The following is a 12,433-nucleotide window of genomic DNA, read 5'->3' as shown; positions in this document are numbered from 1 at the left end:
TCAGATTTGGTAGACTGATAAACTACAGATTTATAACTTTACTGCAGGTTATCAATCTTATGCTGTGTCTTTCTTCCATTGGAGAGCCATTGCTGCTTGTGCTTTCAAAAGTTGTTTGAGAGGTATTATAATTGTCTTACTTTGAGTGACAGCAGGAATGGAATGTGCAACTGACCCAATTAAAAATGATGAGTCAGCACAAAATGGCTTGCCATAGGTGAAAGATGCTCAAGTATTAACACGTCATACCATATCTCTGAACAGATAACTGCTGTTTATGATTGTTACCAAGCAACAAGAAACACAAAACAAGTACATTTACATTTTATTGACTTAGTCCATGTCACTGCATTAAATCATGTTTACAAAGGAAATATTGTCCCCTTATAACTAACTTATTAACCAGTCCAAAGTTGAACTAGAAGAGTGGTGTGACATACCATAATACCAGAAGCATTCAGTTTACTGTAGCCTACACTGCAATAAAAACAATAGTGTGTTATAACTGTATTAGTGACGGTAAACAAATTGATGACTTTTCAGGTAAAATGGCCCAGATGTAAAAAGATCTAAAGTATAAAAATGTTTTTTTTTTATATTTTAACTGTTGAAATATGGTATTAACCTATACAGACATGATCAAATTGATGAGATTATGTTTAAATATGCATACATTCCATTGAAGCAACAGTCTACATCCACTCATATTCATTTAAACCCACCACATCCGCCTTTCTGACTTCTGAAGACATACAATTTGACATATTGCATCTACATATCATACTGAACATGGGAATCTCATGACTGTATGTTACTTTCTTTAAAACAAATAATGCTGCTTTTGTTTTTTTACTCAGTTGTGTTATGGTTAAAAGGACACAGTCCAGTAAACAAACTAGATTTATCAGTGAGGAAAAAACGACTACAGACGAGCACCACCGGCCGAGCGCGAAACAAAAAAAAAGGGCCGCGTCTCTTCAGAGTCACGTACTTAACAATGTGTGACTGCTTTAAAAAAGGAGAGCAGAGGTCTACTTTTGACACTTGTATTGAAAGAAATGTCACATGTTGTGTGGCTAGGAACATTCAAAGAGGCACCTTTCAGGATGGATTTTTGCTCTTTAACTAAAGCTGTAAAGAAAAACCTCCAAGAAACTAAATCTAACATTTCTTAGGGCCATATTTGTGCTGATTCTCTATGATGGCTTTATAGCTGAGGGATACCGTGACTGGAACATATGGTCGTGTGCAATGTTTCCAAGTGTTAACCCTGATTTTCATGATGTACAACTGAAGACTCGAGAAACCCAATGAGACGTTCACCCCATCTGTAGAAGTCAACTCCACCTGAATAAAAACACTCTTGACGTTAAAATGCAAACTTGGCACTTCGCGAGCTGACGACTAAAACTTGATATGACTTGAAGTATCTTAACATATCATATTGTTGAAACATACTTTGATTAGCTGCTACCTCTATACCCCGAGCTTCAAATTGTGAGGTCCGTAGGCCGGCGCAGAGAAACAGGACCCTGCCAGTGCAGTTCAGTACAGGAGGAAGTCAAAACCAACATGGACTAATGAACTCGCAATGAGATTTTGACGCTGGATATACATTCTCTGAGGGCTTTTTTTTTTTTTTTAAACAGAGCTGTAGGGCCCCACATGAAAGATGAAACAAAAGGCATCAGTCATAAAAAGTTATAAAAATATATTGATAACATTTCCTCGTTGAATGCAAAATAATATCCTTGATTAGGTTGTGGACAGAGCCTTTTTACGTCAAGGCTGGTACAGAGTTCAGGTTAAAAAAATACACCAAAGGGAAAAAAAGTGCGTTAAAATCTAATGTCTTGAACGTCCTCCCTCAAAGGCGTGATGTTCCATGTGAGCTGAAAAAGTCAAAGTGATTCATAGTGAGTATAAACCCTTGATCTGTTAGGCATAAATAACACTCATTTTACATTCAGAACAGTTTAGACCTTCACTACACAACGACCTTTTATCATTTTTGAATTTCAAAATAATATAAATACCGATTTGAATCTTAAATCTGGATCAAATTCTTGGATTTCAGCTCAAAAAACACAATCGACCGAGCATTAGTTAAAACACTGCCGCTCATTATAATGTTGGCCACAAATATTTAACATGTAGTGACAAGACCAGCCTATATGAATGTGCAACAGTATGTGGAGCAGGTATGACTGCATATGGGCCATTTAACTCACTGCCTTTTCTCCAGTGTCGATTTGCCTGCAGCCATGAGCACTCCTTTAAATCATCCTCTGGCATACTTACGCACCGGTTGGAAATGTCTTCTTTTAAAATGTGCACAGTCTTTTTTTCTACAGTCTCACGTTAAGTTTCTGACAAGGCGTCTGCAAAGCTTGAGCTCATTTCCATTTCTAAATCCCAAAAAAAAAAAAAAGGTGGAAAGAAAAGGGGAAGAAAAAAAAGGGGCATACTTACACTTATAAAAAACAGCTTTAAAAGATATGTGGGGGAGGAGCTCATAGATTTTTCCCAAGATACTGGCTTCGGTAGCGAGAGACGCATCTTTATTCCACACTTGTACAACATCTTCCCGATCTCGAACGCTAACGCTGACACCGACGATCTCGTCATCTGACAAGCAAACAAAAAAAAAAGAGATGAAACAGACAAGATCACCGATGTTAATAGCAGATAAATATCCATCAACAGAACTACTATCAATGGAAGAAGCAGAGCAGCGTACCTGAGGCACAGTAATCTGCAAACTGCTCCCCAATAGTAGCGAGTAACAATTCTTTCCAAACTGCAGACTGAAGGGCAAAGAGAGGCTAATTAGTGATTCAAGTCATTTATTATTATTATTAAAAATCTCAGCAGGGCATAACACCTACAGTGCTTTCTTTTGGTACTTTCATCTTCCATACTCCTCCATTTGCATTACTTTCCTCTTCCCTGTTGGAGTAAAAAAGATTGAAAAAAAACAAATGAATACAGCACAATCTTAACTGAGTGATCTGTTTATTATTTATTACATATTTCCTTCAGCTAAAATAGAAAACATTGAATCGTATTAACATGACATCAGTGTTCTAATAGTGATAAGGCTGTGGTAATTTCAAAAGTAATAATGTAATAATTCAAGCTTTTACTACACACTCAGTTCAATGTATTGAACATACATCCCTTTATGTTGCTGTGATGACATTATTATACTAACAGTGTTTCTTCTATGTGCAATGTAACTGCAGGGAAATTACTATTATTATGACATTACGTGGCAGTTATAGCATGGAGCTGCTGTTATAATTTCCAAGCCCTTTGAGCGTATGATAATAAATATAATCATAATATTTACAGTAATAACAGACTCACCAGAGTGGCCTCCGTTCTCCGCGCATTAAGTGATAGCTACATCTCAAAGGCAGTGCGGATACTGGAGGGATGTTGTTGTATACACTCCAGAACGTCTGCAAACACACACAAAAAAAGAGAAGTGATGCTTTTGACACGTGCAAGAGTTATGTCTTCCTCTAAACTAAAGAGCAGGTTATTTTAGTGCTGTCTAATAGTAGCAATTTGCCTCCTTTGTCCAATATGAAATTGGTTTGCAGTACTTTTGTGTATTTTCTACAGGAAATGATCACACAGCTGGTATCCAGATCATTTTTAATTAATAAATTGCTCCTTAATAAAGTAACTCCACATTGACTGTGACATTCTTTATTATCTTTTACTGAGAAATGCTGATCATGTTGTCAGATCACACCAAAGAAAAATTAACCAGTGTGCTTTAAGCGGTTCATTCTGAGAGTTGTTTGTACTTTTAAACATCAGTCCTGCATGTTCACTAGCTGGTGTGTTTTTCCAGGTTTTGTGCAGATGATGCAAATAAAAAGCAGGCAGACCTCCCTGCAGGACCAATACAGCAACTACAACACATCACTGCTGTAAACCTCTCACTGCAGCACAGAGTGACAATGTGCAGCAGTGCAATGGGTGGAAGTTAAAGACCCCCTCCGGACATATTTTAAAACACATAAAAAATATATTATCTGCTTCCAATAATTAATAGAGTCCGATCCAAAAAAAAAAGTTTAATTATCTTGTTAGAAATTGTCAAAATGACATCAATTTGTTTTGCCTCATTAAAAATCCACAATCTATTAACATGTAAATATTCATTCATTTCAGAAAAAGTCTCCTACTGAACTGAAAAGTCCATTCTCTGTGTATATACACTGGAGGTTTCAAGTTTCCACGCACATCAAAAACTTGTGTAAGTTAAATATTGGATCAGGTTTTGGCTCCCACAATAGATGTAAAGTCACAAATCATGCTTATAGGTGCACCCCTTCAACTCAGAACTTTCCCCCCCTTTCGGCAGATGAATGTGAAAGCAACCTTCACGTGTCAGACAGTGCACATACAGTACATCATTCTGCACGATGAGGCTTGAACATCCAACTGAAGGAACAAGAAGAAGAAAAAAAAACAACACATTTTTGAGTGAAGGGGAGAGGGGTGGGGGGGTGGGGGGCAGCTTTAAGGATTTTAGCTGGAAGGGCCAAATCTGTTTCATATTCTCCTGAATAACTGAAGACTTTGACTAAACGATTAAAACAATAGTTGGTGTGTTTTTCAGCTTATTAAAACTGAAACCATAAGTCAGTTTCACTTATGTTACTGAAACTGCATAATGAAAACAGGTTCCACCTAATTTAGGGGGGTAAATTTTGCTTTACTGTAAATAAAAGCCCTAAAAAGCATCATATCAATACAGATTAGCAGATGCACTTTCACATGTCAGATACTAGTGGACGTAGATCTGGAGCTGCTGTCAGATACACTATGCCACACAACAGCAACAGGAGGCTGCCATTTGAACCTCTCTTACGTAACGTGGTGTCAGATCATTATAAAGTATGTGCTCATATTTCACAGTAAAAAAAAAACAAAAAAACTTTGATTTTTTTCCCCATCAGCTCTGCCTGCTGTAGCTTTAATTGCCAAATAACTGCCGATTCCCTTTTATCTCAGGACCCTCTTCTCATGTGAACGTGACTCTGCAGCCAAGTCACACACTCAATCTGTTTCCTCTTAAGATGATGAAGCTGTTTGAGCCGACACACCAAATCTCACCTGAACAGTCTGTACTGTGTAGATCTTCTTCAGATTGGATTCACATTCTGCGGCCGTCGTGCCAGGTAACGATCTGCAACAGCACATGAAAACTGATTCAGACTCTCAGCTTTGTTCAGTTCATTCATTCTACTGACCGAGTGCCGACAGGCTGTAAAATAGAGCTGTCTTAACTTGCTTTTATAGCTGATATTTAACATTTGAACCCAGCCTATAGCTTTTGTTTGGTTTGCATAGTAAGTCAGTAAATGTATCTGCCAAAAGATCAAGTAAAGGTTTTGTAGAAGTTGCCCAGGAGCTTCATTGCTGTATTATGACTTCATTGATGTAATAATTTCACATTTTCTAATTTTCTTTATCTAATTCTTTTCTTTCAATTATCTAAATCCACTTTTATTGATATGGTTTCCCTTTTTTATATAGTTCTTCATTAAATTCTTTAAACCTTTTATTAATACCTCGGGGCTCTTTAATAATAGTGTGACCTGAGTGTATATCTGGGATTAATCTAGAGGTTTTATCTTTCTGAAGTCTGCAGGAAAGTATTTTACCTGTCTTCTCTTCCATTACATTCTTTTACTTTCCACACCTTGTTATATGCAAAGTTCTGCTTCTGTAAAATAACTTTTCTCTGTGCATGACTACAATAAAAAACTAATTTAAGCCAGGGTCATTTTGATTCATTTCCATGCCTTATAGATTATATGATGCATGCTGTAATTACACTAATAATGACTGTGCTATTCAAGTATAGAAGTGCTCATCTAGCCTGATGCTTCATTATCAGCTGTATTCTGGGGGTTGGACCGTGTTATTTATGTATGTATTCATTCATTTTATTCATTAAATAGCTAAATGTGGAACTGTCAAATCTAAATTAAGGATTATTTTCATGATCAATTAATCAGAAAAGCACATCACAAGCTCTGAGAGTGCATGATGATGATTTAATGTGTCTCATGTTATCTGACCAACAGTCTAAAACCTCAATATTTACTTTTAAATGACATAGATACAAATATTGGCATTTACAGAAACTGAAGCAAGAAACAATTGTCATGTTTGCTTTGTAAAAAAACTATTTCTTTGCCCAAAATTGACCAAATTGTTGCTTATTAATTTCCAGCTGTTCCACTAATGAATGAACTGAGCTATTATTTCAAATTTGGTGTTAATGAGTAAATAACAGCCTACTCTTAAGTTGGAAACTGAGCATTTTTACAGACTTTTTTTTTTTTTTTTTTTTTGTTAAAAAGGTTTCTTGAGTTTATTTCATTAATATTTAACTGATTACATGTCAACGCAATGAGCAAATACATGATGAAAGATACCAAAACTTCAGCGTTATCCAAAGTTTGGACACCTTTGCACCGAGGCAAAGGATCAAATCATAAACTAAGCATAAATGACAAACTTCCTGTCAGATCATAAAGGAGGAAATGTAGCATTTAAATATCTTATGCAAGCTCAGACACATTACACTGAGTAGGCTACTATTACAAACATGGCTGTAGCCTATTAAAGTCTACACTGGCTATTTAGCTGTTGAAGAGAGTGAAGCTAGTATCTTTGAGTGTGCTAGTTTGCAAGAAAATGGAGAAAGAGTCAAAAAGTTCAACTCTAACCCCCCTTCTTCTTCCTCCTCCTCCTCCTCCTCCTCAGGCTCCCCTGCTGGGAACCTGAGCTCCGGTAACTTCACTTTATATGTTTGGATAACAAAGAAATAACACACGTCCACTGTGATACCCACACGTCGTTACCTTTAACACCAATAAAGCCGCGAAAATGTGAACTTTTCTAGGGGTGTCAGCCTCGGTTAGGTCAACAGAATAAGGTCATGTAAAACGCAAACACTCTCCCGCTACATTTGTTCCCGGAGGCCTACTGAAAGCTTTTGGCCTTGAATGATATTTTTCTCGCCCCCCTCCCTCCTCCTCACATCCCCGCTGCTCTTCCCGGTCTCTAAAGTGAACGACAACGCGGAAGGATATATTACCTGTCCAGCCAAAACGTCCAAGGTGAGTGTAAAGGCAGCGTCGCGGTGTCGTCTTCTCGGTGTTTCTTTGTGATGTTGTCCAACTCTTTCTCGTCGATGTCAATGTTGTTTTCAGGGGGGGGAACAGTGTCGCCGCTTAGTGCTCCTCTGTCCATCTGTAAATCCGTCTGACCCGCAGGAACCGCCATTACAGCAGGAAAAAAAGACGCTGCTCTTTCTCTCTGCTGCTGCTTCTATCAATCTCCTTAATAAAAACACCCGGTTTGGCTTTATCTCCACATACAGAAACACACTTTTTCCGCCTACCGACTGATGACGTCTCTGCGTCACCGGGCAGAAACGACGCAGTTGGTCCATTCCAGAGAGCCGGAAAAATAAGATGAGGAATCACTCTGCTGGATTTTTTTGGGAGGGTTAGCAGAAACCGACCTGCATCACAAATCTACCAGCCTCATAGCTCCGTCATGCACTGGATAACTGATTGTGCGGACACATGCTTGAATACATTAAAGGATGGTACAGTCAGGAGCCCAAATTAACATTCAAATAGGTTTTTCTTGCCATAATAATTCCTCATGTTCATACTGGCCATTAGAAGATCCCTTCACTTAATGCATTTACAATGTAAGTAATGGGTGCCAAAAAACATAGTCCTCCTTCTGTGCAAAACTGTATTTAAAAGTTTATTTGGAGCAAACATGAAGCTTCAACTGTCTGAATTAGCACTATACTTTCAGCACAGCTCAATAGTAAAACACTGTCCGAGAAAACACAAAGAGGGAATTCAATGCTACAGAGTCTGTTAATGTGGCAGATATGCACTTGATATGACTAACCCAGACTGCTGAAGCCTCATATAAGCTTCCTTTAAAGGACCAGTGTGTAGGATTTAGTGGCATCTAGTGGTGATGTTGCAGATTGCTACCCCTCACACATCCCTTTCAAGCATACTTGAGAGTCTAAAGTGGCTAACAAACTACTGAAAAACACAAACGGTTCTCTCTAGAGCCAGTGTTTGGTTTGTTCGTTCTGGGCTATTATAGAAACACAGTGGTGCAACATGGTGGGCTCTGTGGAAGAGGACCCACCAAGTAGGTCTACCGGCTGCAGACTTGTAGTATCTACACAACACATCCACTTGGTTAGGTTTAGGGATGAGCAGTTGGGGTTGGTTAACATACTGTAATATATATTTTATTTTATAATCTATTTCTGCTGAGTCCCTTCTGCTAGATGTCACTATGTTCTACACACTGCACATTTAAATACATTTGTGTGGACACATTATGGATTTTGGCCTTCATCACTTACATTGAAAGCACATCTGAAGGAGATCTTTTAACAGCCAGTATGAACAGAATGAATGACTACAGCATGGAAAACATCTGTCACCGTTCATATGGACACCTGACTGTTGTTTAAAGAAAGATTTTTAAAAATGTGAACCTATCCTTTAAACTACTAAAGTTAAAAAAAAAAAAAAAAAGATCAGAGTAAGACAGTTATGAAGTCCGAGGGTGTTGTTTTTATAAATGTTATTGACAACTGAGTCTGGTGGACTTTCACCTTGAAATTTAGGCTACTTTTACAATTGCAGGCTACCACTAGTAAATGTAGGTTACCACAAGTGCACCATAATAAACTTACACAGTAGCAACCAGACCACATCCCTATACACAGTTTACAGCAACAAATTAACTTGAGTCCTTTATAAAGGCAGTAGGTCTGCTGTATATTCACTTAAGCCAATATTAGCTTATCAATGGTTCAAATCTGCCAACATTTACATAGAAATGAATATAATCTCTATGTAAATGTTGGCAGAAACGTCACAAGAAATTGCAGTACATGACAACAATGTGTTTTACTGTCATTTAGAACAATGATGCCTGAGTGTACTGTTTCTGTGACAGAATGCTTTTTGAAATGTAAAATGTCCCAATCACTACATATATATATTCATATTAATATATATATAGTTCTTTGCTCCCAGTATTTAATATACAGTCAAGAACTGTTAGCAAGCCTGTTGTATGTGAAAAGCAGAAACGGGCTTACGTCAATTTATGTAGACCAGGAAACTGGTATGTTTTTTTCTCTTTTGAGTGAGACCTCTTCTCATTACACTAGCTTTGGTCTTTGGTCCCCTTGTTGGCTATTATATGGTACTTAAATTGCACTTTATTACTTGATATATTGTATTTGTAATTTTCCAATAAAGGTACTTAAAAAAAAGAAAAGTATAGGTTGCAGACTCCAACAAGGCAGTTGTTTATGAAGCCTTTTAACTGCAGAAACTATATGATCAGCCCAGAACTTGACACTAATCCTTTAAGCAATGCACAGACTCAAAATAAAGGAACTGTTTCCCAATTAGTGTGTAAATATTTGCATTTTGACTTATTCGTTGGTTATTAAAAAACATGTTCCATGCTCCAGTGCCAGTGTTTGTTGTTCCAGCAATGTCAGCTAGTTCATTACCTTGAACTCAGCCACACCAACAACACTCCAAAACTAATTTAGTTGGTGGAAACATTTGACTGGCAGTTGGTTTTATTCTGGTTTGTAATTTTTATAGTGTCTGCCTGAACCTTCTGTAATTATTCTCCTGGACTTGATTCGGGATTCCTGTGTTTGTGGTGACTGGGTCATGAAAGCTGAGCTCCACATTGAAAGTATTACAGAGCACTGAACTCACATATGACCAAAGTGGGTTCTGGTCTGATGTGAATTAATGTCTCAAATCAGTTCTAGCTGTGTGGCATACCAGTCAAACCCAAACCCAGTCTAAACTTAATGAAATGCAGTAAAAACCTTGTAACTATTGATCAGTTCCTCAGTGTACAACATATAAAATTGAGATGGCCTATCTTAGTATATTATTGTCCTTACATCATATACTGTTTGCATGTGTGCATTTATAATGTTTGTCTTGCAATAATAAAGAGTATAAGTTGCATTAGTAAACAATATCTGCAGAACTCTTGACTCTTATTGTCTTTATCTGATATATAATCATAGGGGCTGTGATAGTTACCTGCATATCAAAGCATTGTGCAATATTGATACAAGTCAACATCTGTCAACATCTGCGTCACATCAGTGCATGAAGACAGGCTTCCTATAGATTGCAATAGACTTGGACGGGCAGATGAGACTCCTGGCTGATCCCAGGCCTGCTCTGTACATGCAAGCGGACGTGCGTCGCATAGACTAGACGCTGTGCCGTGTGTATATGTGTGTGAGAGCTCCACCGAGAGACCCACCGTCCTGACGCTCCCCCGCCTCTGTGAGCTTCCCACCTCCACTCAGCTTCCACAGACAAACACGTTTTTTGTATATTTTAGTAACATTGTAGCAGCGGGCGTTGATGAGGCTGGGGATGCGTAATTGCGCCATGCTTCCGTGCAGCACTGTCTGTTTTTTGATTCCTCAAGACGAAGAACGGGAGACCTCCGCCATCGGTGGAAACTGAGATGTGTTATTGAGTGTGCTGAACGGATGCCTACCGAGATGGTGTATAAACCTCAACCTGGCTGTCTCTGTTCAGCGGAGAGAGGAGCCACAGACAGGGGTGCTTTTTATACCGGACACTTGTGAGATGAAGGATAAGAAGAAGAAAAAAGAAGAGATATTGAATGATTTGTGTTTGTTTTTTATTATTGGTTGGGATCACAGCACATCGGGATGGATGTTGAGCGAGTGGATTTATTCCTGAGTGATTTTTCTATGTGAGGGGCGGCGGATCGCGTTGTGTTTTCCATTCAGCCGTGGCGGGATACTACCGATCGTCGATGAATTGATGTGGGAATACGCGCTACCTCGGCTGCATAGATGGCAAACACAAGTGAGTTTGGGGAGAGCAGCCCGTCCTTACAGAACTATGCGTCCGCGGCCTCTGCGGTCAAGCTGGCCTCCCTGGGTCTGATCATGGGCATCAGCTTGCTGGGCAACGCGTCGCTGTCCCTGCTGCTGCTGAAGGACAGCTCCCTCCACAAGGCTCCCTACTACTTCCTCCTGGATCTGTGCCTGGCAGACGTGGTCCGCTCCGCCGTGTGTTTCCCCTTCGTGATGGCATCGATCGGCGGCGGCTCCGCCTGGCCGTACAGCGGGCTCAGCTGCAAGATCGTCGCCTTCATGTCCGTGCTCTTCTGCTTCCACGTCGCCTTCCTGCTCTTCTGCGTCAGTGTCACCCGGTACATGGCGATCGCCCACCACAGGTTTTACTCCAAGCGGATGAATCTATGTACGTGCGTCGCGGTGATCTGCATGGTTTGGACTCTCTCTGTGGCCATGGCTTTCCCCCCGGTGTTCGACGTGGGCACCTACAAGTTCATCCGTGAGGAGGAGCAGTGCATCTTCGAGCACCGCTACGTGAAGGCGAACGACACGCTGGGCTTCATGCTGATGCTGGCCGTCATCGTGGGGACGACCCATGTGGTTTACATAAAGATGCTGTGCTTCGTGTACGATCACCGTAAAATGAAACCTGCCCAGCTGGTACCGGCCATCAGCCAGAACTGGACCTTCCACGGCCCCGGAGCCACCGGGCAGGCGGCCGCCAACTGGATCGCCGGCTTCGGTAGAGGACCCACCCCGCCGACGCTGGTGGGCATCAGGCAAGCGACTCACCCCGGCAACAGGAGGCTGCTAGTGCTGGATGAGTTTAAGATGGAGAAACGGATAGGGAAGATGTACTACATGATCACACTGACATTCCTCATCATGTGGGCTCCTTATATAAGCGCCTGCTACCTGAGAATATTTGTGCGGGGGGCTTCGGTCCCGCAACTTTACCTGAGCGCTGCGGTGTGGATGAGCTTCGCCCAGGCTGGAGCCAACCCCATCATCAGCTTCCTGTTCAACAAGGAGCTCCGAATGCGCCTCAGAGCCTGTTTCCCCTGCTGCTTGGGAACACAGACACCCATGGAGCCATACTGTGTCATCTAAACGCTCCTGGCCCCAACATATATACTGCCAAAGACACACTTCTACATCTAGACTGGTCCCCAAAATGTGTTTACGCAGTCAGGGATGTTCAGCTCAGTTTATTTGTGACAAACAGTCCACCCACTACTTTAATTTGACAAAATATTACACTACACAGACTGGTTGAAACTATAGGAAGCATATTAAGAGATGGAAACATATGCTTTTATTAAAAAATAGCACCAACTGGGCATCAGATGTCATGATTAAGCCACATTTTAATTTACACCTCTGCATGTGTAGGCTATAGGTGGCATTCACTCCAAATATAGAATTTATGTGTCATTTTATGTCCTACCTTTGGAGACATTG

General features: G+C 40.2%; 2 protein-coding genes across 2 annotated transcripts; one reads left to right on the top strand and one right to left on the bottom strand.

Annotated features, from left to right (window-relative positions):
- Positions 1-255: 255 nt before the first annotated feature.
- Positions 256-7,480, bottom strand: LOC128355015 (eukaryotic translation initiation factor 4E type 3-like). The gene is made up of 7 exons (XM_053315156.1): positions 7,133-7,480; positions 5,137-5,209; positions 3,370-3,464; positions 2,889-2,949; positions 2,741-2,807; positions 2,473-2,628; positions 256-1,892 (listed from the first exon to the last, which is right to left on the bottom strand). Exons 1-7 carry the CDS (start codon positions 7,318-7,320, stop codon positions 1,846-1,848), a joined length of 687 nt encoding a protein of 228 aa, XP_053171131.1. The 5' UTR covers positions 7,321-7,480; the 3' UTR covers positions 256-1,845.
- Positions 7,481-10,707: 3,227 nt separating this feature from the next.
- gpr27 (G protein-coupled receptor 27) lies at positions 10,708-12,169 on the top strand. Its single transcript, XM_053315153.1, has one exon. It carries the CDS (start codon positions 10,967-10,969, stop codon positions 12,080-12,082), a length of 1,116 nt encoding a protein of 371 aa, XP_053171128.1. The 5' UTR covers positions 10,708-10,966; the 3' UTR covers positions 12,083-12,169.
- The last annotated feature ends 264 nt before the right edge of the window (positions 12,170-12,433 follow it).

Source organism: Scomber japonicus, chromosome 3, assembly GCF_027409825.1.
Source record: "Scomber japonicus isolate fScoJap1 chromosome 3, fScoJap1.pri, whole genome shotgun sequence".
NCBI lineage: Eukaryota > Metazoa > Chordata > Actinopteri > Scombriformes > Scombridae > Scomber > Scomber japonicus.
This window is presented reverse-complemented; position numbering and strand designations above follow the sequence as displayed.

Bases quoted from the DNA above. Each gene is read 5' to 3' on its own strand.
- LOC128355015 (XM_053315156.1), bottom strand. From the start codon at position 7,320: ATGGCGGTTCCTGCGGGTCAGACGGATTTACAGATGGACAGAGGAGCA. The intron at 5,210-7,132 runs GTAATATATCCT...GTGCTGTTGCAG, and splicing joins TGGACGTTTTGGCTGGACAG to ATCGTTACCTGGCACGACGG. The intron at 2,950-3,369 runs GTGAGTCTGTTA...TTACTCCAACAG, and splicing joins GGAGAACGGAGGCCACTCTG to GGAAGAGGAAAGTAATGCAA.
- gpr27 (XM_053315153.1), top strand. From the start codon at position 10,967: ATGGCAAACACAAGTGAGTTTGGGGAGAGCAGCCCGTCCTTACAGAAC.